This window comes from Xiphophorus hellerii, chromosome 20, assembly GCF_003331165.1.
Source record: "Xiphophorus hellerii strain 12219 chromosome 20, Xiphophorus_hellerii-4.1, whole genome shotgun sequence".
Lineage (NCBI taxonomy): Eukaryota > Metazoa > Chordata > Actinopteri > Cyprinodontiformes > Poeciliidae > Xiphophorus > Xiphophorus hellerii.
In genome coordinates this window covers 13,360,746-13,385,635 of record NC_045691.1, presented here as the reverse complement: position 1 = coordinate 13,385,635, position 24,890 = coordinate 13,360,746, and the positions used below count along the sequence as shown (strand labels likewise).

Below are 24,890 nucleotides of genomic sequence, written 5' to 3'. Positions count from 1 at the left end.
TTTTCAAGCCTAGTTTTTAGTCATTTACAGACTTTAATCGTGCAAAGATAAAATAATGGCATAATGGTTCCTTTCCTACTTGGTAACATATTCTGAGTCTAACGTGCATGTGTGGAATTTTGTTGGAGTGCCTTTGTGGGTCTGCTTTGGTTCATCCCCAGCCACATATGCTGGTAATCTCCACTGCTTCTTGAATTCACTGAGAGTTGCAGTAAACAACCTGCTGGCACTAACCCCCACGCTTTTGTCTAATCCACACTTTGTTGTTTCAAATATGATGATGAATCACAGCAGCAGAAAACAGACACACATACACACTTTAAGAGATGTGTGCCTGCAGACTAACGCTTGAGACCCTAAGATTTACACTGTAATATGAGCTTCAAAATCTCTGATGCACAAGTTCGCAAACAGATTTTTATGATCAACTTTGAGATTAATTTAACTGATTAATTTACTAATTCATAATCTATAATAAACCTGCAAACTAAGGACACATGTAAGTTTGCTTCAGGAACGTTTTCTTCAAGACATCTGTTCGCTTTAATGAAAGTTTTTAAAATACATTCAATTTTGCTCAAGCTTTCCATGGAAGCCTTGGCTAATACCTCCACCTACTGGAGAAAAGAGTGAATTACATGAGACCGCAAAAAATGTAATTTTTTGTTTATAAATAGACCGAGACGCCTATTTATACTGGTAAATAGTGCATTAATTAAATGCCGATATGCACCATGGTCAAGAACCAAAAGTAGCTCAATTTCCAATTTCTCATATATTTAGTGTGTCAAATTACATTTGTTTTTGTTTGCAGGGTTTTTTTGTGCATGAAAGATTTCAATGTTGAGAATAAGTTAAACAGAAGACAGTGAAGTTGACAAGTTGTAAAAATGTCACAATTACGTTTCCATGTTCATTTATTTTAGATACCAAAACGACTTCTTGGATTAATTTCCCCAAATCCAGATTGGCTTGATAAGGGTTTGTACAGGTAGTCAAAGCAAAACACTCCAGATTTCTGTTTACTTGGAAGTGGAAACGTACTGTAGTTATCTGAGAGATAAACATAATGAGCATCTCCTATATTTATTTTTGGAGTTTCAACATTTTTATTTGGAATCTAAGTTCTAAACAGATTGAACATGGAAGCCTTGCAGTTTAAGAAATGAAAGAACATCAGTGTCCAGATAGGGGAATAAAAGGACGCGGTCTGGCAACCTTCCTATTCTCACCGTGACGCTGCTTGAAGTTTGAAGCGTTTTTGCTTTCTGCTGAAGCGAAACATTAAGCTGACCATGGCAGGAAAGAGAGCGTTAGTGATCCTGTCTAAAGGTGCAGAAGAGATGGAAACTGTGATTCCTGTGGACATCATGCGCAGAGCCGGGGTTCGTTCTGCACAGTTTATGCTATGTGTTAGCATGTTAGCCTGCTAGCATGAAATAACAGGCAACCTTACTGTGTCGCTACGTTGAATCTTCTGCTATAAACAACCCTTTAAATATCTGTTAATCACAGTCATAATGAATAAAAGTCACAGAAAACTAAATACCCCAGTAATTAAGTTATGAGTGCTGAAATCCGCAATTTCATCACTCGCGTTTGTTGTTTATTCAGCTAAGTTGGCTAACTGTGGACGGTCCCCATAACCTTTGCAGTGAGTTCAAACGGGGACAAAGATAAATGTCAAAGTCCAACCTCATTTAACCTATAAACTTTATTAACCTTTCAAAATAAAGATTTGTTTAAACCAGTGAAGTCAGGATGACGTGTTGTGATAATCTGCACCAGTGATAGGTGGGTACGTACCTCAGAAATATCCAATTACACACACACACACACAAAATACTAAAGTAACAGTAGCACTATTTTAACATATTCAACAAGACATATGTAGAATTAAAATGGTGTTTCCCCTCATACCACTGGTGCAAAACACCAATCTTATTGAGATTATATTGCTATTATGTCTGATTTAATATTCTAAAATGATGTAATCATCAAACAGATAATAGTTATGTGAAAATTCTGATATTTTAAACGAGGATGAAAAAAAGATACAAATAACATAAAAAGAAATTTTAGGATTAAGAGACATTTCTCCTAAACAATTTTTTTTCTATAGAAAACTTTAATACAGTAGGTACTTACATAGATGTTAGAACAATGTAAAGCACATCCAGTGACAACATTTAGTGTTTACTCGATTTTTTCAATCTCCAAATGGCACAATAGACTGGGCAGATGGAAAATAGCATAACAACAAAGTTTGAGTACAAACAAGATGTCTCACTTTTATACAAACTGTATATCTGTGTCTGGTGCATTTTTGGTTAAAATATGTTCATTTAGTGACATTACTTGCAGTAAAAGTTAAAAGTATGGTGTAATAAAAGTACTTTTAAAGTATTTTTTTTTTTCAAAAGTTATTTGATTAAACGTAACTAGTTACTACTCTCGTCTGATGATAATGTGTTCATATCTGTAGATTGCAGTGACGGTTGCGGGTCTGACAGGAAAAGATCCAGTCGAGTGCAGCAGAAGTGTTGTAATCTGTCCTGATGCCAGTCTGGAAGAAGCCAGCAAACAGGTGAGTCTTTTGGTTCTCCAGTAAGCAATCACAGTGAGTGCCTTGCTGAAGATTTTACAGCTCTTTAACTATTTTACATGCTGTCACATTACAAACACAAACTTCAGTCCATATTAGTAAAGTGGAAGGAGAACAATTTCAGCCTGCATTTATAATCAACTCACTTCATTCTAACACAATTAAATAAATTTCAGGGCAGAAATTTCTCTTCGAAAGTCCCCTGCTTGTAGTCTGCCTGTGTGTAATTTAATTTGAGTAAAAAATCACCTGCTCTGTGAAGGCCTCAGTGGTTTGTAGGAGAACATCAACAGCTGAAGAAACAACTTCACAAAGTCCAAGAAATACAGCAAAGAGGTCATGGATGAATTTGTGGAGAAGTTTAGAGCAGTTAAGTTTATGCTTCAAACATCTAACAGAGCACACTGTTCAACCCATAACACGAAGATAAAGAATAACTGCAAATCTGACATGATACTGATTTCTAACTAAACTGACATGCTGGGTTTAATTAAAAGGTTAATCTGTGAAGCCTCCGATAACTTTGGAGGAACTGCAGAGATCTATAGCTCAGGTGAGACAACTGTTAGTTATTCAGCCCACAACTCTGGTCTTTATTTGATAGTAGTAAGAAGAAAGCCATCGTTAAGAGGCCATGAGTAGTCTTGATTGCCGTCTGACTAAAGTTCCACACTTTGACCCACATACAAATGTGGTGTGTGTTGAAAGGCAACATTTCACTTAACCATAAACACACCCCACAGTGAAACTGGGTGATGACACCATCATGCTGTGGGCTGCTTTTTCAGCAGTGACAGGAATGCTGGTCAGAGTTCATGAGAAGATGGATGGAGTTGAAATAAAATTAGTTAGACTTGAAACTGCAACAGAGGGTCACTTTTCATGAGGTTGACAATACTAAATGCAGAATCAAAGATACAATTAAAGAGTTTAAATCAAGATGTACAAGATGGCAAGACTTGAAAAGTGAAAACTTTTCAAGTTAATTTGAACCGGATTAACCAATCCGATTAAAATTTCCCTTAAAGTAAAACAATTGAGCAGCTTCTGAAATCTATCAGCTACACTAGGTTGTATTTTAGACTATTTAGACTAGGGAGGGAGAATATAAATACACTGCACACTTTTCATATTTTAAAATTGTTTTACAGCCATTTATTTTTCTTCCTCTTCACAATTATATGCCTTGTTGTGTTGCTCTGTCACAGAAAATCTGAGTCAGTCACCTTGAACTTTTTCACATTTTGTCACATTGCAACCACAGACAGCAATGTAGTTTTAATGTCGCAAAATATGAAAAAGCTCAAGGGGTATGAATATGTTTGTAAGGCACTATAATATAAGAAACTCTCTCAAGGTATTTTATTTAGGTCTTCAATTTCCATTTAAAGGCCCTGAATCTGCAGGATTTTTTCCATTCATTTGTATCTGATATACTATGAATAAACTCCTATAACAATATGCCTGTTTGATTAATGCCCTGACTTTCATTGAGAGGTGTTAACTGGTATGCTTGAGTACAGGTGATGGTTGCTGATCTTGCTGTGAAACTTTATCTGGTTTGGTTTCTCAGGGGCCTTATGATGTGGTGCTTCTGCCAGGAGGAATGCCAGGAGCCAAGAATCTGGCAGAGGTGAGAAAATTACACGTGGCGCTTTGTTCAAAAGTTCAAATGAGTTTATTTGTTAAAATAAAAAATGGAAATTGGGAGCAATAGCAAGACTAAAATGACAAATATCTTAATAAGCTTACTCCATAAACTGCTTTTTTAGATTTAATTTTCTGCTATTGACTCAAATTGAATCTGTTTCTGTGGGGGAGGAGACTGATTTTGCTATAATAATTCACTGGAGACATGATTTAATTGTTACAGATGAACAGCAAAGCAAACATACCCAATTCTCAAGAGCTTCAGATGTGACAAAGGATGATCTCAGCTGGTTGCTTTGTGCTTATTTGTACCCAGATGCACTTTTCTCCTCTCTAAGAAATGTTGCAACCTGATTTCCATGAACGCTTTGTAGCTTCTCACAACTAAACATGTGGATCACTCATCCACATGTTTAGTCTCTACATTATCCTGTAGAAGCTGCAACCTAGTGAAGTCTTACGAACAAGTCGGAGCATTTGGCTGTTCCAGTCCTACTCTGCATCCCCTTGTTCAGTTTTTATCCTCCTCTAATCTGGAACAAAGTTCAAGACAACTTCAAAAATGCTGAAACACAGTAAAGAATGTAAGTCTGTTGAAATGCTAGAATTGTATATTTACAATAAGCGTATTTATGGAAAGGTTAGACTATATATAAATCTGTGATTATGCTTAAACATTCTGTGTTTTCAGAGAAATGCTGTTGCATGTGTTTAACATACTGCCACTGTGTGTTAATATAATATAGTCAGCATATACACAGTACCATCACATGGTCTGCAAATGACTCACTGTGCATCTGTTTTCTTCTGTTTTTTCTACAGTCTCCTGCTGTGAAGGAGGTGTTAAAGGACCAAGATGGCAGAAAAGGCCTGATTGCAGCCATCTGTGCAGGTACAGCTTATGAAAACAAACAAACCTTAATTATACTGGGCTAACCTCTGGTAGCAGCCTATGTCTGTGGGTTAAATACTGTATATGATGTGACCTTTGACCTGATCATCATGGTTTTATTCTAATAATGTAGATGTTCTGGAGATATTTGCATACAAGCAGTTTGCCTCATGTTAGGGTTACTGTATGAGTGAGAGATTGTGATGCCTATTGAAGTTTAACTAGAAAGCTTTAGAAATTATTGTTCCACAATATGTCAGAAGTGCACACACCCATCTCACGATGGCAGGGTTTCTAATGTAAAACAAATTAGATCAAGATCCGTCTTTTTTGAACTTTTTGCAGCTTTTATGTGGCACATACTCTGTAAAGTTCATCTGAAGAAAGAAGGTGAATAAAATGATAAAAATATGAGGAAAAGTTTGAAAGTTTATTCAGAACCTATTATTAGACATGCTTGTATGCTTGATGATTGTTTGGCAGCCTATCTGACCACATGTCTTCTATTAATATTTGGAATAATGTCCAGTTTTTGTGATGCAACTTATTATCCCATGTTTTATCAATTTTTGATGACTGTGTTTACTCTCTTTTGGAATATATGATGTGATGGAAATTTTATTTTGCATCCTCTCCTGACTGATACCTTTGAGAAATTAAATCTTTTTGATACTTCTAAAACTTTCCAAAATCTGGCTTCATCTCAGTGATGCAAATAAATAAATGTAAAGTAAAACCTCAAAGGACATTTGAATATGATATTGAGTGGACTGGATTCACTCTAAAATTATAATTTGCTTTAGCAAATGATCGGTTTAAGGATGTCCAGACTTATACATCATGGAAACTACAATATTTTAAATTTTGACTTCTAACCAAATTTTTATGTTATTTTCAGTTGAATTGCACATCCAACACAAATTGGGAAAGTTTTCATTTTTAAAATTATTTAAGTCGAAGCATTTTAAAAGGCATGTGCAAGGGATTTTTTAGTTTTAAAACAACAACAAAAAAAAACAAACTCAAAATATAAAATGTGCTGCACTTAAAATTGTATTTTGTACTTTTTCTGTACTACTGACATAATTTACTGGGTTTTTGTGAAATTGCAACACTTCAAGTCTATCCGTTTCTGTGACTTGTCCTTGACAATGTCTTATTTTTGAACATTGACACTAAGATGAAATAGTAGCAGACAGAACAGACATTCTCTTGTACTAAAGATGGCTTCTGTCTGAAAGCATGGAGTAACATCTGTAAAAGACATTGAGGTGATCTGATGGGAGAGACTTGCAATGCCACTGAAGTTAACAGAGACATCCTGTCTTCTTGGATTCAACTGAAAGCAGCACAGCTGATGAGACAGCTGTTTCCCCTACAGACAGACGGGAACCAAAGATAAACCTGGGACTTATTGTTCTGGATCTGAAATTAAGGGCTTTTTGATAAACTATCTCTGTCCCCTAATGCCACACTTCATTAACTTGTGGTCACTGGCGAACCTCCCCTGACCCCCGTGGCACACAAGTAAAGGTTGCACATATGCTGGTGTCCCTGAAAAGACCCACAAGCACTTAGATTTTATCTGACAGCCTTCCAGGACAGAGACAGGACGCAGGAAAGATGTCTCAAACAGGGACAGTGAACCGGTGCGGCAAAGTGGATTGAAGGGTGTCCTAAATATGACTGGAATCCTCTCAGGAATACACGCCTTAATGAAACAGGGAGAGGGTGCATCATGAGATGAACATCTGTTTTTTTTCCCTTGACTCAAGGAGCAGATAGAGCTTCAATTGACAATATCTCCTATTCATCAGAAAGTAAATTATTGTTTCTCTGCATCTGCCATGCTGTTAGTTTCTGTACCCAGACTGGCGTCCTCCGGGTGGGGACTCGTAACGGGAGTAGCTTGCCTTTAACTGGCAGTCTGCTGTTCTGCCAGTGGGGAAAGTGTAATCTTGAGACAGCACGGGAAGGCAGCCAAAGCTCCGGGATCAATAACTTTCTATTTATTAACAGTTTTTGGATGAGCTAACAGCAGCGCTAGGGCATTACCAAAGTTAATGCAGCAGAAGTCGGCGTCCTCGGCCTCTCCTTTTGATTTCCCTCCCTTTCCAGAGTGCTGCAGAGTCTTTGGAGAGGAGCTGAAACTGTATACTGTGTGTGTATTCTTAGAAACAATACAAAGGTTGAGGACACCTTCAGGACACGCTGTTATCAGATATTGTGTCATTCATTTATTATTAACCAGAATATATAAAAAGATTTTCTAAAACTGATAAATGTGGTTATTTTTATATTCTTTTTTGTATACGAGTCTAAAAGCTTTTAAGCACACCTAAACCAGCTTGGCTCTTCTTCAGGTCCGACCGCTCTTCTGGCTCATGGCATCGGTTACGGCAGCACAGTCACCACACATCCTGGCATGAAGGAGAAGATGATGGTTGGAGGTAAAAACATTGTTGACCTTGATTAGTTTGCAGTACCCCTGAAAAGTTTAATTCCCCTTAAATATTTTCGCATTGTTCATTTTACAACAAAAAACTTTAGCGTATTTAACATGTATTTTTTGTGAAAGACTAACACAAAATATTCCATCATTATAAAGTGGACTTCTTTTTACAAATAATATTTCAAAACTGTGCTTTTGTATCTGCCGCCCCTGAAGGGATGCTCTGTAGAATCACATTTTGCTGCATTAATAGCTCCAACTCTTTTTTTGTATGGCTCTACTAGCTTTCCACATCTAGTTTGATTATTTTATTATTTTGAACATTCATCTTTGCAAAAATGGCTCATACTCTGTCAGATTACATGGATAACAGCTGTGGACATCAATTTTCAAGTTTTGCAGATGATTCTCAGTTAAATTTTTGTCTGGACTTTTCTAAATATATATGCATGAGCTTTGATGTAAACCATTACCAGATTCTGTTTGGTGTAGAAAACCATGTCTCATTGTTCTTCCACTTAAGTCATGCACTTCTTTAAGTTGGTGTACAACACAAAATCCCAAAAAAAGTATACTGAGGTTTGTGGTTGAAGACATCAAAAAGGGTCAATGTAGCTGGAATTGTATGTATCTGTAAAGGACAGCAGGTGGTGCTGTACTAGCTCTTTGATTGTTGAAAGAATCATGTCACTCTGCAGTTGGAGAGCAGAGAACAGCACTGAGGTGAAGGAAGATGCAGTCATTTGACAGAACATGCTAGAACTAAGCGCGATGAAACAATGGCAGGGTTTATGTTTGTGAATCTGAGCTGTGGCTCCAAGCTCACACCGTGCCATCCTAATGGTATTGTTCTGTCTTTTTTAGATCACTATAAATATTCAGAAGCTCGAGTGCAGAAAGATGGCCATTACATCACCAGCCGTGGGCCAGGAACCAGTTTTGAGTTTGCCCTGACGATCGTAGAGGAACTTATGGGGGCTGAGGTTGCAGCTCAAGTCAAGGCTCCTCTCATGATGAAAGACTGACTCTAACGTTCTCTCACCACTTTGGAGGAACTGTGACACCTAAACATCTGGCTATTTCTATTGCACAACTTTATTTCTGCAAATAAAAGGAAAATTATCACTGCATAATTACCACAAATGACTTCCTGTCATTTCCCCTGTTTGGTTCGTTGCCTAAATAGCTTACTCTTTGTCTTGACAGCTTCCATTGTGCAGTCATTAAAAGTGTACGTGTGAAGGCTCAGTTTGTCTTGCCTTGTGGTGTGTTGCTGGTGGAGGTCACTTTGACTTGTTTTTACTTGCTTGTTTTTAACGCCTAAATATAGGCTGTATAATGTAACGTATGAAGGAACGCTATTCGGGACGCGGGAAGAGGAATCCAAAAAGACTGGCAGCTGTCTTTAGCCAATGAAGAGCTTTGGCTCGTCTGCAGTTGTGTTTTAACGGGCCAATAGGACTCCGCTCAGAGCGAGAGGGCGGGGCTTAGACGCAGCGCATGGTAGCTGTGTAAGAGCAACAAAATTCAGAGGGTCTTCACCCCAGCCGAGAAGGAAGAGCAGGATTCTGTCAAAGGTAGGGAGAAAGGTGTTTTTCCTCTATGACTCGCATGTGTTATTCGGGTTATTACGACTCCTATAAACGTCACATATGAGTTCAGTCATGTTCAAATCCGAGATTTATTGTGAACGCAGCGTTTGTGACGGTAAGTTCCAGCGAATGGTGTCGAAACCTAGATGAGATCAGGACGTTCCTCCTCACCCCACAGCGACCCGGATAGGTTTTAACATCATTACCATACTCGGGTCGCTGTATTAGCACTGATTAGCTCGCTCATTGTTCTGAGTGGACCGCATCAAGTTCGTTGCAGTCCAGGCCAAATTTGATTGGCATCGTAGCCCGCGGAGAGTAGCGGTCGAGCAACGTCTGTTTCCAGTACACGCTCACAGTTCAGATATGCGTTACCCGTTGAACGCACGAAGCGGCGGGACGTCATATGTTCCAACACACTGAGACGTCGCTCTGCGGATGTGAGAGGCGACGTGGAGCCGTCGGTTCCAGAAGCTCTCCATCCTCAGCAGATGCTGTAGCTGCAGAGTGAGGCTGAGCTCTATGATCGCTGTTGCTAATGCAGTGCGGCAGAGGCCAGGTTAGAAGTGCTGTGCCATGCAGGCTGAGACGTCTCTGTGTGACACAGGAAGCTCAGTCATATTTCTTGTGATGGAAAGAACTATTCTAACAGGAAAGAGTATAATTCTAAACTAACAGAGGCATTTTCCAACATAACCTGATGTAAAGAGATGTACTTAGTGATGGGGGTTGTCAAGCTGATGCCTTGACATTTACTTTTGCACCCTCAACAAGAACAATCAAAGGTGCTATTTTCACTTCTATCTCTTTACATAGGCAGGGAATAACGGCAAGTTCTCTTCTGGTACACCCCGTGCTGCTCTTGCAGGGGAAAGATCTAATACGCGCTCAGACACAGAGCCAGTTCAAGGCGTAAGCAAACCTAGCTGCTGCTTTGGGCCCTCTGTGCAGCACAAGTGTAACTCGTAAATGGATTCAAAACACACAAATGAACATGTTAAAATGTTTCTTTTAGGTTATTTTGATTATTTTGGCTGACTACTAATGAAACCCCAAAATTCAGCTTTCCAGAAAACTGAAAAAAGTGATGTGTGTCTGCCTCAACACACATTTCTCAGGTATGACTTAATTAGCAGAGCTTGGCTGCATGAAATGTAATGTGCTAAAAGGAGGAAATGTACCTTCTTGATTAAGGTGTGTATGACCAGAGACAGGTCTACATTTTCAAGACAGCAGCTTTGTGGACTGGAGTTTGAGACCCCTACTATACATTTTTAATGGTGTTTAGGTCATGTCAGTTTGCAGAATAATCAACCACTGTGGTACAATGCTAGGCATTAAGCTAGGCATCTCTACATTTCATAGTAGAGAAAAATAGGATTTTTCAAGTCCTATTGAAAAATGACATTAGCATTCTGAAAGTGCTTTTCAGCAGCGAAAGGAGAAGCATGAAGTGTTATAAAATATTTTGGTAGATGGCTGTGCTGAGTGTGGACTTGATAAAACAGTGGACCAACACCAGTGCATGACATGGCTCGTCATGTATTCATAATTAGATGAATGCAATCTGCAAGATTTACAAACTTGTGGATTGTAAATCCTCAAGTTCCTCACTTCTTCTCACTTGGGATTCTAACACTTGATGTAATGTTTAGCGTACTGACATTAACTAATCATTATTGCATTCCAAACAATACTTTGTGCATATTGATAGTAAAATCAATGTGACCAACTCACCAAATATATTATTGGCAAGGAGTTTGAATGCAATTTACAAGGGATAATAAAACCAACCAAACATTGAACTCAGGCTGTCCTTAGTGATTGCGATATTTCACAAAGTGATTTTGTGATGACATACATCACAACATGACATTGATCATGTAGATCTAGCCCCTTTAAAATTAGATGCTACACACTATAAAATATCTTATCACATTCTGTGACATCAGAATGAGCCTACTTTTAAACTTGCCTCAAAGTTGCATTAATGACCATTAAAAAAAAAACTTATTTCAAAGAACTGAAAAAGTATTTACTATAATCACTCGGAAGTAAATCCGCTTGATTGTTATGCCAACAGTAGAGATGCACTGATGAGATTTTTCCTGGCCGATGCTGAAGTTTTTGGAGAAATTGGCTTTGACCAATTCAGATCTTCTCACAGTAGAAAAAATTCTGCAATAGAGTTGGTAGTTTTGACTTCAACTAAAAATAAATAAATAATGATTCCCTTATGCTTCAAAACATGATCCTAACATTTGCCAGATTTTTATTATTAAGTTGCATAAAAGTGCGACTGGTTTAAATGTTTCTAAACTGTATAAGACAACTGTTGTTTGTGTTTTTGCATTTATTGAAGAGGAAAATAAGGTTCAGTATATGACCTCGCCAATCAGAGGCCTTTTAAGGAATTGTTTAAATCTCAGTCATAATATAACATTACTAATTCATAATTTTTAAGAATTTCTTTTTCTCTGTGCTGGAGTCACATGCATGCAGAAACCGCGAACCACCAAATGGTTATGCTAGAGCAGAATAAATTTAACTGGTTTGTCCAAACTTTTCACCTTATTTAGCAGAGGTTTGTTTAATAAGTAATTTGAAACATCTGTAGATCAAGCAAATGCACTTTATGGGATTACGCCAGTTTAATTGTTGGCATAAAACTTTATAGGGATGATAAAGGCACATTTAAACGCACTAATTTAAAAGAGAGATTTGTGGTGCTTGCGATGGATTGAAGTGGAAGTCAGGCCCCAGATCGAATTGTGCTTCGAGCCCTGAGCAGTCTTGGGCTGGGTCTCTTTAGATGGTAAACGCTTCTCTCAAGGCATGCTGAACTGACCTGCAGAAAGCAGGGGTCATTTAAATTAGAAAGCAAGTCAGTTGGTTCTTTTACCGGCTTTTACTACCAGAACAGCAGGAAGTCTAAAAAAAGACTGTGATGCTTTACCAATTTCAGTGCATCAAGAGAGGTTGCTCTTGTTAAAATCCCATGATGTCAAAACTACGTAGGTGCACCTGTGTGTGATGATTACCTCTGGCTACAATCTGGAAAGTTCAGCCTAGCTGAGCTTAGTCACTTTAGACAGGGCTATTCCTTACATGTTGTGGAATCATCATTACATTATGTATCCAAGCTCAAGTACTAATCTTTTCCAGGATAAAATGTGAGGATAAATATGACTTTCTTGATGACCGTCTTGATGACAACATATAGCACAGTCTCATTAATTTGCGTTTTTCTTTCTTTCTTTTTTTTCCATTTGGATATTTCTGGAACGTTAACATTTTGCGCTGTTGCACATAACATGCTAGAATTATTCTGCTTGAGCAGCTGTACAGTAAAGAGCTGGAGGCCTGGCTCCCTATTTCTGGATGGGGCAGAAGACGGTGGGCTGGGGGAGGGGTGAGGCTATAGTCTCCGACTGAGTCAGTGGTTTAGCTAATGATGCAATTAGACTGCTGTGTTTTGCATCTCCTGATTAGATCCCTTACTCTCAATGGCCTGTCTGCAATAAAAACAGAAACGGCTCACTTGTTTGTTTTTTTTACAAGCAGTTGGAGTTTTATCATGCAGTAACATGCGTTACATCATAAACAACACATTAACTGACTTGGCTCTTCCTTTTGAAATGGTATTGACGTTATAGGTCATTTTACATGTTGGAACCACAGTAGCTTTGTAACTGAATGAATCTTCTCTAGGTCTACCTGTATGTTTGTAACAATTTGTAGACCATTAAGCAAACACTGTAGTTAAACATCAAACTCTTAGAGGTTAGGTAGTTGGTAAGCTGTCCTGTTACTCAAAAGGATGAGCAAGAGAACTCTTACAGATTTGGGGCATCGTCCAACTTAGTGATGCAGGTGTCGATGTCCAGACTTCTTTGTTTTACTCAATTTTGGCAGACGTAGGAAATCTTATCTTTTACTTTTGGCCACAGCAATGTTAGTTAGTCGACATTAAGTTATTGCCTTGTTTTGCAACAGCTCTGTTTTAAAATTAAGAATGACTTTTAATATAGTCTGTTTCAAGTTTCAAGAAAGGGTCCTGATCAGGATGTGTTTCTGATTAAATGTCATCTATTAGTTTTCTCTTATTGGACATTATTGTTGCTTTATTTCAGTCACAACTGTAGCAAATCAAGTTAGGATACCATAAAGCAGATTCCTGTTAATAGAGGAGTCTCTATTAACAGGATCACTGTAACTGTTCCAAATCACTGTAACTATAAGTACGGTATTGTGACAAAGGTTTTGTAGTGTCTGCTCAATTTTGCCTATTTTGAGCTCCTTTCAGAACAAGGATCGCTGCTCCTGAGCTTTTGGGTCACTTTAAAACCAAATAAGCTGCTGGCCACGCCCCACTAAATCAGCATTTAAATCTTGCATGTAAAAATGGCTGCAAACAGATGTGCACTTATACAACCGTGAAAAGCAGAAGTAGAGCCCCCTGCACAACCAACAAGTGGTTTTTTTTGTTGGTTCAACAAAACTCTTTTCCAGCAACCTTTATGCAATCAAATGTCCCGGAGCTCCGCTTGGCTTGCTAGCTGACAGGCTGATCTTTGCCTTGGTTGCTAGGTGAGGGAATAGTGCTGTCTGACTAGTGACGTTACATTCTGAAGGTTTTTGAAACAGGCTCATTTCCCAGATACCAAAAATACATTGACTTATTGCCAAAAAATGGCTGGGTGGTTTTTAAAATTGCTTTGGCATACTTTTGAGGCAGAGACACAAACTGAAGTACAAAACATGCAACATAAAGATTTTGCATAATAGGTTCTCTTTAACAGAACTCAAGAGCAGATATAAAGTCTCTGACATACATCAGTCTGAAAAGACCTAAAACTGGTAAAGCTCATGATGCTGGCTTATTTTCACATCCACTGTTGTAAATAAATTGTTGTCAAACTGCCGACATGATATTAATGACTGGTTTAAAACTGGATCATTGATACATTTTGTCTTCAATAAAAGTACACATTCTGTGGATGCACACATGACAGCGTTACCTGTCACCTAAAACAGACACCAGGGTAAACACTTTATTTTTGTGGATGTCAAAATTCGAACTAGTGTAGTCCCTGAAATGTGTTGACAGCGTCTGTGAATACCCTTTCTTGGCTGTCTTATTTACTGGGTCAGGAGCTAAAAAAGGAATCGTGACTCTGTGTTAACAAGAAGAGTGAAGCTAAAGGTGAAAGCCTATCTCTGTGTCTTCCAAGATGTGAAAATTACTTGTCTTGTAGAACATTTGGTGTTTAACCTAAAAGTTTAAAAATGAATTTGAATGGCCAATGTCATTAAATGAGAAAATCATAAGCAGCTTCACAGGAATGCATTAAACGACTGATCTTTACCGAGTGGAAAAGTACTAGAGAAATGGGTGAATGTAATTTTTCTTCTGGTGACATCACTTTTTTCTCCTCTGCTTAATAAGTTGTGAGAGCTTTATAAGCTTTTTTCTTTATATAGCAGCAGAACTGATGGTCTGAAGTGTTTCTTAAATGGCTGAGCTGGTTTAAAACATAGCAGGATTGCAAGCACCTGTTCCAATCACAGGTGCATCAAACTTTTCCTTATGCATTTGTCTGACAAACACTTGATTTAATCACACACAACATACAGTGACGGTTAGAAGTTTACCTGTACTCTTCATATGGAAGATTTATTTATTTTGGGCTTTTTATGATTCATTGGAATAATTCTTTTTCCAAAGTGGAATTGATACAAAAAAGAAACTACTTTGGTTCACTTTTAAAAATAAGAATTGGGAGCACAGATTTGATTTAAATACAAAACCTTCCTGAGTTATACAGATAGGTTCAAATATATACCGCTAATACTTGGTTAGATGCCCCTTTGCAGGTTGTAGAGAAATTATCCACTTTCTATCTAAAATTTTCTGGTCAGTTTTGGGTGCACATTAGAATCCTGTTCTTACGATAAATGGTAGTGCTCATCTAAGCCAGTTGGTTTCCTGACATGAACATAGTCCAGAAATGCTCGGTACGGTTGTGGACGGGGACATTCCAGCAGCTTCATTTGCCTGGTAGGGCTGCAGATGTTAAGTTTGACTATAAAAAAGTTGTCGACACCAAATTTTGTCGTTGACGCATCCTAAAGAACCTTGTCATTGTTTTTATAACTGGCAGGCACTACAGGAAGTTTGTCTCCATTTTCCTGACAGAGCTGCAGGCTGAAGAGTTCTCCTGCAGTGACAGCACTACTGCAATCCATGAGCATGAACACAAACACAGCATATCTGTGTGCCAACTCTGGATTGGTATTTTTTATGGAGGTAAAACCGACTTAATTTTATGTGCATCACTTCAATCTGTAGACATGATTCGGGCATGTTGTGCTGCAGTGCAACGAGACAGAACTGATAAATGCACTTCATCTGTGGGAGGGCTAGTACTGTTTTCAGAATCAGTGACACTTAGAAATGGAGGAAATACCATTCATCCAAGAAACCATTTCATCCAGGAAAAGATGGTTGAAATGTATTAAAAGCCAAAATTAACACAATATTTTTGTCACTGATAGTGTTTCTAAACTTCCAAATGGCACTGTGCTGGACAAGGAGAGAAAAGATGGACTAGACAGTTCAACGTCATCGTGAAGTTGCAGTCCTCCAGACGGCAACTTTTAGATGCGTCCCTGCTAAAACATACCCCAGACAAAAAGTTGACTTCCCTCATTAGCAGCAACTCAGTTCTGTAGAGGCCTATGAATGAGTCAATGATCCAGGTGTGTTAGAGAAAGAACGCATCTAAAGTTGCAGAGTGATGGGTCTGGAAAACTAGACTTGGGCAACCCTAGCATAAATGTATAAAAATACAATGTTAAAAATAAATTAAACAACACCTCATATTGTTAAATAACTGATTTTATGTGTTCAAGTTTTAAATATTACATTTGAGTTTGCATGGATGTAAAATTACTGCTGTTTAAAAATTACAATTGTACAATTGTTACAGTATTTTTAAGCTGCTCAGGTAAACTTTGCTCTTTAGCTTGTTAGCTTGTCGATGTTTCAGTTTTATTCGCTGGGAAAATTAATCTTTGTCTGCTTTAAAGATAAGCAGACAAAGAATAAAAACAAGTTTTGATATCAACTCTCAACTTCATTCACAAAACTTTTTCGTTATTTATTACACAACGAACATGCATTTCACATAAGAACAAAACAATGAGGTGATGTTGCCTGTCCTTGCACAAAGCTGATCCCTCTTCACCCCGTCACCAACTCACACACATCCTCATTGTGTTGTGTTGTGTAAATAAACACAAAACAAGCAAAATCAATAAACTATATACATATTCCAGTATACTGAGTTTTGGTTTTACATTCATTCTATTTAAATTTAGTTTGTTCGTGCTTACCAATGTTTTCCCCTGGTCAGTTCGTCGATATCTGGTTTTAGTTCTATTCTGTGGCAATCCGCAAAACGGCGTGTAGGTTTTTATCAGTAATGCGCGATCTGTACTTGGTCTTGTTTAAATTCATTTTTGAAAACATCCGTTCGCACAGATAGGTGCTTCCAAACATGGACAAAACAGCTGTGGCATCAAATCAGGGGGCAGTAGACGGTAAAAGTCCTCGATTGAAACATCACGGAACTTCACTCTTTAGCTTGTTAGCTTGTCGACGTTTCAGTTTTATTCGCTGGGAAAATTAATGATCAGCTTGAGGTGACTCTGCTGCACTCTAGTGGCGAGAAGCCGTAATGTTGGCTGGTAAGAATCGGAAGGCTTTATGGGAGATGTAGTTTGTAGTCAATTCGTGCTCAAAACCTATTTTAAGTCATTCAATGGGGATGTAAAACGGTGGTGGGGGGGAGAGGGCCACATAAAATGACGTAGCGGGCCACATGTGGCCCGCGGGCCTTGAGTTTGACACATGTGGATTAGATGATTTGGAGGACATTTTTAAAAAAAAATACTTGCTCTTGTGTTACTTAGTTTTGTTCATATATATTTGGTCCATGTGTGAATTAATATGACAAATTCATGCACTCCATTATATCAATGGCAAACCATGCCTGTTGCTAAAAGTTTTTTCAGATGCAGCTGGATTTAGAAAAAGTCTCTGTGTTGTGGCATCATCAGTAGGTGGCGGGTGATTTTCCACTCTTAATGGAACAAATGGAATGGAGCATTGAATTACGTCTGCCTCAGATTCAACACCAGAAGAAAAATCTTGCCAGTCAGACAGCATCGTGAGAGGACTACAAGGCAGTTCCAGAGATTTCTTTTGTGTCAGGCAAACCTAGCAGTAAAGTTAGAGGAAAAACATCTCAGACCATCAACATTTTGTTAATTCTAAGGGTGATGATTAGCGCCTCCACTCATGCTATTCTCTTAGAAATATTCTGGCAGTCTGTTTCATAAATGTTGTTTAAACATAATAACATTAAGTTAAACCTCTATCAGCTTTTTGAGTGCCGTGGTTTTATAGCTGATCGATTTATGCTTGCATCACTTGCAAATACTGTTTGCTGGGTGGGGCCAGCTTCTCAGAAGCTGCAGTCGTTAATACGGCCTTTAAAATTCAAACCACGTCGCACAGTAATTGGATTTGATGTTCAGAAGTTTATATCATATCCATGTATTGATTCCCATGGAGAAGTAATTGTCTCTCTGGACGCCTCTATGAAGTTGTGAGTGCACTGTCATGAAGGTTTAAGACATCTGAGATGGATTTTGTGGTTAAAAGCTTTTCAGCATACAGGTATGTGTGCTTGTGTTTCTTACCTTCTGCATAATGTGATATACTATATTAACTTTTATGTCTTGAAGCTTCTAAAACATATGCAACCCTCTCTTCTCTGAACTATACTCATTTTGAGCAGTGAAACATATCCAGATTCCTAAAACTGAGATATCAAACTAAATCTGACATTAATGTTTATTGAATTTACAGAACCTTGCAAAAGTATTCACTTTTCATATTTTGCCATATTACAGTGTATTTTAATAGGATTTTATATGATTGCTATTCTTAATGATGTGAAGTTCTTAACTCGAGTCGAGCAAATCTCAATCTCGTTGTAATCTGTTGATGACAAATAAATCTTATCTGTCTTAAGTTTCACATCATTAAGAAGGAGAAAATGACAGTGAGGGAAAATGAACTTTTCTTTAAAAGACAGAAATCTTCAAGCAAATTATCACCTATAACTAAAGCTTTTTATAAAGTCTGAATGGCCAAATAGATTAAGCTATGTCTGACTGGATGAAAATAGCGAGCAGCAGGCTACACGTCTTACCACAGATTCTCAACTGGATTTGCTCTTGGACTTTGACTGAGCCATTCTAACAAATGAAATGTGTTTTGATCTAAACCAAAGCACATTTGTTGCTTCCCTTAAGCCATGTTTGCATCAGTACTGTTGACAGGTGAACCTTTGCCTCAGTCTAAAGTATTTTACAGCTTCAAACAGATTTTCCTCCAGAACTGCTCTTATTTTTCAACCCAAACCAATTTTTCATCTACTAAGATCAGCTTCCCTGTCCCTGCTAAACAGAAACACTCCCCAGCATGATTCTGACACTACCAATGTTCAGGGTGATGAGCACATGCAGCATTTTGCATGTTGGCCGAAAGGTTCTCATCTTACCAGAGAATCCTCTTCCACATTTCAGCTGTGTCCCTTACATAAATTGTGACAAACTGCGAACAATTTTATTTTTACAGCTTTCTAACTTGGGTCTCTAGGCTGCTGTTTTGATTAATGCTGCCATTGCCTGACCAGTCATGTTAGGTCAAGTTTATTTGTATTGCAACAATGCTGGTCAAAGAGCTAATACACGCATAATACAGTAACCAATTATGAAACAAGCAATAAACTTTCCATTTGTCAAATGTCATTGTCAACATCATCAAGTAAAATACATCAGGATATGTTGATCACTAGTCAAAGGCAACTTTTAACAGGTGGGATTTTAGCTTTAATTTAAAGGAATTCAGTGTTTCAGCATCTGTGCAGTTTTCTGGAAGTTTCTTCCAGATTTGTGGTGTTTCTCCATGATCAACAGGTCAGCATGTCTTAGTAGGTTTGTTGTGTCTTCTTCCGTGTAATGTTAATGATTCTCACTGGATTTTATTTAGGGGTTTCAGACTAAAGGGTCGCTGAATACAAACGCATGTCACTCTTCAGATTTTTATTTGTAAATGGATATAAAAATCTTGTATCATTTTCTTTTCACTTTACACTTGTGTACTACTTCTTGTTGGTCCATTACGTAAAATTCCAATAAAATGCATAAAGTTTTTGGTTGTAATAGAACAAAAATGTGCTAAACATTCAAAGGGGCATTAATTTTTTTTGTAAGACACTACAAATTGTTGCAGAATTATTTACAGGGACTCTGGTTGAATGTATGCTTACTCACATGCTGAAAGTGTATGAGGAGGTGTGTGGCTGAGAGGGGAGGGGCATTTTCTTTCTCATCTGCTCTGCTCAGTGACTCCAAGCTTGCACGTTTCTTCTGTCTCGTCTATTCATTGCCTATATTCTTTCCCTTCTCTTTTCCCCTCTGTCTGTTTGCACTTTCGTTCTGCCTCATGGTCTCGTGTCAGACATACATGCTGTTCTCGCGCATAATCTTGTTCACAGTGGATCTCGCAGTCTCCACTCTCGTATCCCTCTCCTCTGCTCTCTGCTTTCTGTTTTCCTGCTCTTTATCTTGGATTTTGGCTGCTGCTCTGCATCCATCCCTCCCTTCTGGTCACTGCGTCAGCAATCAGCTTCAGACTGAGGTGGGTGTGTATTTTTTATTTTTTTGTAGGGGGTTCTGAAACGGTATCATCGCTAGGCGTGAATCTACATGTCTCTGGTATCGTTCTCTCTCTTCACGCTCTCCCCTCTCTTTTCCTCTCCCCTCACTTTGTTCTGTTAGTGTGAGTCGGGATGATTGCACTTATCTTATCCTACTGGGAAACAAGTGCCATACCTTCTGCATGCAGCGGCGTTTAACATTGTCATGCAGTATGCTAGCGAGGTAGTGCATCAACCTCTCCAGATCTCTCTGACCGTCTGAGAGCTGCTGTTGATGCGGTTAACACTGCTGCTGCCGCTGCAGCTGCTGCATTGAAAACCTTCTCTGCATACCTTATTATGCAGGCATGTATTTCACTCTCTCTTTCCTGACTTTTTCAATTTGTCTCATGTGTATGCGTGTCTTATGGTTCTTGCTTTTTTTTGACTTTGACTTATTCTAAAATTTATTTATAAGAGGAGAAAAGCTATCATTTATAACTAAAGTTTGAAAGATGTGCTTTTGCTAAAACATACTTAGAGACATTTATTTAATGTTTGGATCTGTTTTAACTTACCTTACCTGTTTAGCTGCTGCTGCAGTTTCATCTGTTGCAGTTGCCACAGTGGGCAACACCCTGAAGCAACATTTTCCTGTGTTTCCCAGAGCTTGTGACAGTCACCTGTGCCCGGCCGAACACGTTAACCGTGTGTTTGAGTGTGGGTGTTTGTTGTAGGCTTGTGCTTCTGCATTATCGTGTGTGTTCGTACATATGTGTAGGTGTGTGCGTTCTCCTGTACGGCGATGTGTGCCTGCCTCCCCATGGGCTCTGGTCCAAGAAGAAAGCACAGGAGAGGTATGCTGCAGGGGTTTGGTGCAGTAAGCTGTTGAGTGCTTTGTAACAAGCACACAAAAAAAGAGTTGGTTTGTGTCCTCATGCTGGGCAGCTGCACGTGTACTGCAGAAAACGGATGGGTTTCCCTTGAAATTTCTGCAGTCTGGGTGTCCTTGGGTTTTAAATTTGTTTAGTCAGGTTGCTGTGATCTTTTTATTTGATCCCTCTTCACCCAGAATTTTTTACTACCAGAACCAGAAGAATCATAATGCTTGTAATGTTATTGTACAGAAGCACAATTAAATTTTGTTTCAGTACAGCCCATCCAAAGAAGACAATAGACAGACAGAACAGGGAAGACGGGGTGCCTGGGGCCGCGGCTCCTGGGGGGGCGCCGCAAACAGTACAAACAGTAGAACGCCTGCTTCTTTTTTTGTCTAAAGGGTACAGATGGTGGGACAAGAAACTGCACTTCTCATAATAAAATACAGAAAATGATTTGAAACAAACTCAAGATGACATACAGTGACAATAGTGGCTGTTTAATCTTTATGTTGCTTAAACGCTTTGGTTAGGTGTCATACCTAGTACTCCCTGGAATGCTAAAAACAAAGATAACAGTTTTCTTTGATGGTGCTCCCATCATTCTGGGCCCACAGTTTGCCAATTTCAACAGAAACTGTTAAATGGACATATTGCATAAAACAAATAAAGACAGATTGGTTAATTATTTGTTCAAATTAGAGTGTGTCATTAGATTGACATGATTTTGTAAGGCCTCATTTATAGACTTGGACATAGACATAGTAATTCACTAAAAGCCTTCCTAACATGAGATTGCAGAGCCAGCTTAAAGTGAATTACACTCAAAATGTCCTACTTTTAGTGCTGCTTTCTTTAAAGTAAATGGCCAGAGGTAGATTTCCTTTTGAACAATTGAGAGACCCCTATACAGGAAAGATCTGAGTTTCTGGTTGGTTTGTTTCGGGTAGTAATCCCTCTGTTGGATGAACTACTTTTAACAGATTTCGATGTAGTTGCAGTTTTCTCTTATCAGACACACTTTTTACTTAAGGAATAGAGTTTTGGTGCAGGGAGTTTTCTGACTTCAAAAAAGTCAGCCTTGTATGCTTGAGCCAGAATATGACTAGCGTCCATCAAGCCTCGATGAATGCTAACCTTAAGGTGGGGCTGAAACAAACGGCGACGTGGATAATGATTGTCTTCAGAACTTCAGCTAGTATGAATGTACTTGTGGTATTGTTATGGTTTTACTGTACAAAATACAAGTAAACCCCCTCAATGAGACTTCAATTGAAGTCACAATAGTACTTGAGGGGGGAAATTAGTAGTACTTAGAATTGATCCATATATTGAGACTAAAATCTAGAATGAAACCTGCAGAGTTGCAGGTACAAAATGCAGATGTTGGTTTGTTGTAAAAATAAGTCACCCAATTTAATCGCAGATGCAACTGTACTTTCTATTATGGCATATTGATAGCAAAGATCTCCTGTTCTGATCCTTGATAACTGTGAGATAGAAACTTAATTGACTGCTGTATCTGTGTCTCTGTGTGATGTCGCTAGAACTTCTCAGAGAGCAGCTGAAACATTTGTCAATCCATTTTACAACAGTCAAAGCAAAGCTAAAGGTTTGTAAAGCAGGGGAATAACTAGCTTTGTAAGTTTGTTCTCGCACAAGTAACTGAAAGTGTTTTGGAACATGTTGTGAAACAAGACATTAATTAGTCATATCAAAAGCGAGAGTAAACATGCTAACATTGACTTAGCCCAATTACTCAGAATTAAAGCATGATCAGCAGGAGCAAGACTACAGTTTATAAAAGATTGTACCTGTCTGTGTGAGTTAGGTATACCTTGAGAAACAACTAATAAGTCCATGCGTGTTTTAGCTGCCACATTGACAAACATTATGGTTACTTTTTAAGCAACAATAGCCCTATGTTCGGGAATCATGTTAAAACTCCTTGTGCAGAAACTCCTGATGGGACAAAATATCTGATGCTGCCAGGTTAACCTCTTAATATTGGGTCATGTACATCAGAGGCGCAAATAAATTTAGTTGTAATTAATCAAAATACTAATGTAGACCATGTGATACTTAATGCACTTTAAAGCTGGTGAGCTCAAAACATATGCTTGCATTGATTGGAATTACTTTAACATTGTTCCAGATTGGCATTCCTTGTCAGTGAAAGTTTAATCATAAATAACTCTGATCCATATCCAAGGTGATAAATTATTGACCAGTGCATTTCTAATGGCTTGCAAAAGTCCTCTTTTTGCAGGATTTTACAGCTTACTGCTCTCAGTGCTATAAGAATGATGTTTTAATACACTGAAATTCAGATTTATTTTTAGTATTTATTGGCCTGGAAATGTTTTTGGAAAGTCATAAATTCTAAAAACTATTAATCGAATAACTAAAGTCATCTGAACAGTTGTAACAAAAAGTTGATTCAAAAATTGTTATTAATTTATTCCTAGTAGTTGCCACTCTGTTTTAGAGGGACATACAGTATGCATCAAGCAGAGAAGGTTTTGGATTTAGCTAATTGTATTCTTGTACATATTAACTTTGACTGTGAAACTCAATTAAATTTTTTTTTGGTTTAGTATTGTATACAGGGAAGCCTTTCAGCACTACACATTACTTAGTTAATCATTAAAATACATCATAAGTGCAGCTGTAGTAAATTCTAGTTCTTATATTCAAGTCTGTGTTAAGGCTGCTGTAAACTGTCAGTGTTGACCCTCAAGGCCTTCCTTAAAAGTTATTCTTATTTGTGGAAAAGCAAGTTTATAGTTGACCTTTATGAGAACAGTTCAGTGAGTCATTTTTATTGTTTTTGAATCTTGTTACAAAACTGGATTAAAAAAATCTTTGGTTCTGGAAAATGTGGCATGCCTGTTTCTGCCGTCATCGGCTAACACAATTTACATCCATTTAAACACATTGGATTTTTTTTTTCTTGCACCATGTCTCAATTGCATTGTCTAATTACATTATACTTTTATTAATTTTGACACTGGATGGTATTGATTTGGTTTGCAAATAAAAAAAAGCTTTCTGTTCACAAGATGGTCACAAGATAAGGTTTGCCTTATGTGATTTTTTTCCCCAGAATTTTATTTTATGTAGATTTATGGCTTTCTTTATATAGCATAGACACTATTCCAAGCACATAATAGCACACATTTTCACACCTACAATCTAAATTCATTATTTGCTTTGTGCTGATAAAGAAAAAGGCTTTTTATCCTGTTTAGCTTTCCCTTTAAATTCAATCTTGAACAACTTCAGTTGCCACCATAAAATACAATGCAGTTTTTCCAATTGGTTTAAGTAACTTATGATTGTCAAATGTGATAAAGGTGTCAAACTGCAGTTGACAAAGACAAAGCTACATTAATCATGATACACAGCAACTGAGTGCAGACGGCCCTTGTGAATTATAGCAACAGTGTAGCATGTGAGTAATGGCTTGGCACAGACTGTTGGGGTTGACATGTGCCTGTGACTTATGAGACATTGCACTGTTGGTGATAGCTGAGTTATTGGGGTCATGTTGGTGTTTGGGGTAAATATTTGTGACTGAGTTGTCTCAAACTTGAATGGTGGGATTTTATGATTGTATGTCTTCTTGCAGGTTACTTTAGAAAACCTCCAGGACTCCTATTCCCTGTACAAATGATTCCACTGATTAATTCTACAATATGTTAATTTTTTATGAGTGACAAATTTTACCTAGTATATCTATGCTTTAGTTAGACTTTGCATAGTACTTTGAACTCTTTTAGATATAGGAGGAAACATTAGGGGAATACTTGATGGCTTCACAATCCATTGATTTTTCTGTCGTAAGATCTGGCACAGTTTGGTGAATCCCTTTATTCCACAGGTGTGAAACTCCAGTCTTTGAGGGCCACTGCCCTGAAACTTTTAGATGTGCCTCTGCTGCACCACACCTGAATAGAATAATTAGGTCATTAGCAAGGCTCTGGAGAACTGAGCTACACAAGGAGGTAATTAAGCCATTTTATCCCAGTGTTTTGTAGCTGTGG

General features: G+C 38.1%; 2 protein-coding genes across 6 annotated transcripts in view; both read left to right on the top strand.

Moving 5' to 3' along the window:
* The first annotated feature begins 1,191 nt into the window (after nucleotides 1-1,191).
* On the top strand, nucleotides 1,192-8,847 carry park7 (parkinson protein 7). The gene is made up of 6 exons (XM_032548367.1): nucleotides 1,192-1,385; nucleotides 2,486-2,587; nucleotides 4,179-4,238; nucleotides 5,078-5,147; nucleotides 7,511-7,597; nucleotides 8,464-8,847. Exons 1-6 carry the CDS (start codon nucleotides 1,296-1,298, stop codon nucleotides 8,622-8,624), a joined length of 570 nt encoding a protein of 189 aa, XP_032404258.1. The 5' UTR covers nucleotides 1,192-1,295; the 3' UTR covers nucleotides 8,625-8,847.
* Nucleotides 8,848-9,053: 206 nt separating this feature from the next.
* The window catches only part of kcnab2a (potassium voltage-gated channel subfamily A regulatory beta subunit 2a), a 95,925-nt gene continuing 80,088 nt past the window's right edge, over nucleotides 9,054-24,890 (top strand). For 2 of the 5 annotated variants that reach the window (XM_032548366.1, XM_032548362.1), the window contains exon 1: nucleotides 9,054-9,176. The gene's annotated coding sequence lies outside the window, so the exon portion shown is untranslated. Of the gene's footprint in view, nucleotides 9,177-9,725; nucleotides 9,751-19,668; nucleotides 19,969-20,134; nucleotides 20,333-24,890 lie in introns of those variants that run through there. The other 3 variants (XM_032548365.1, XM_032548363.1, XM_032548364.1) reach the window with 3 other exon arrangements.

What these genes read in the sequence shown, in the direction of transcription:
- park7 (XM_032548367.1), top strand. Translation starts at nt 1,296, where the DNA reads ATGGCAGGAAAGAGAGCGTTAGTGATCCTGTCTAAAGGTGCAGAAGAG. An exon ending in GAGCCAAGAATCTGGCAGAG is followed by an intron (nt 4,239 to 5,077) that starts GTGAGAAAATTA and finishes TTTTTTCTACAG; the next exon opens with TCTCCTGCTGTGAAGGAGGT. An exon ending in GGAGAAGATGATGGTTGGAG is followed by an intron (nt 7,598 to 8,463) that starts GTAAAAACATTG and finishes TGTCTTTTTTAG; the next exon opens with ATCACTATAAATATTCAGAA.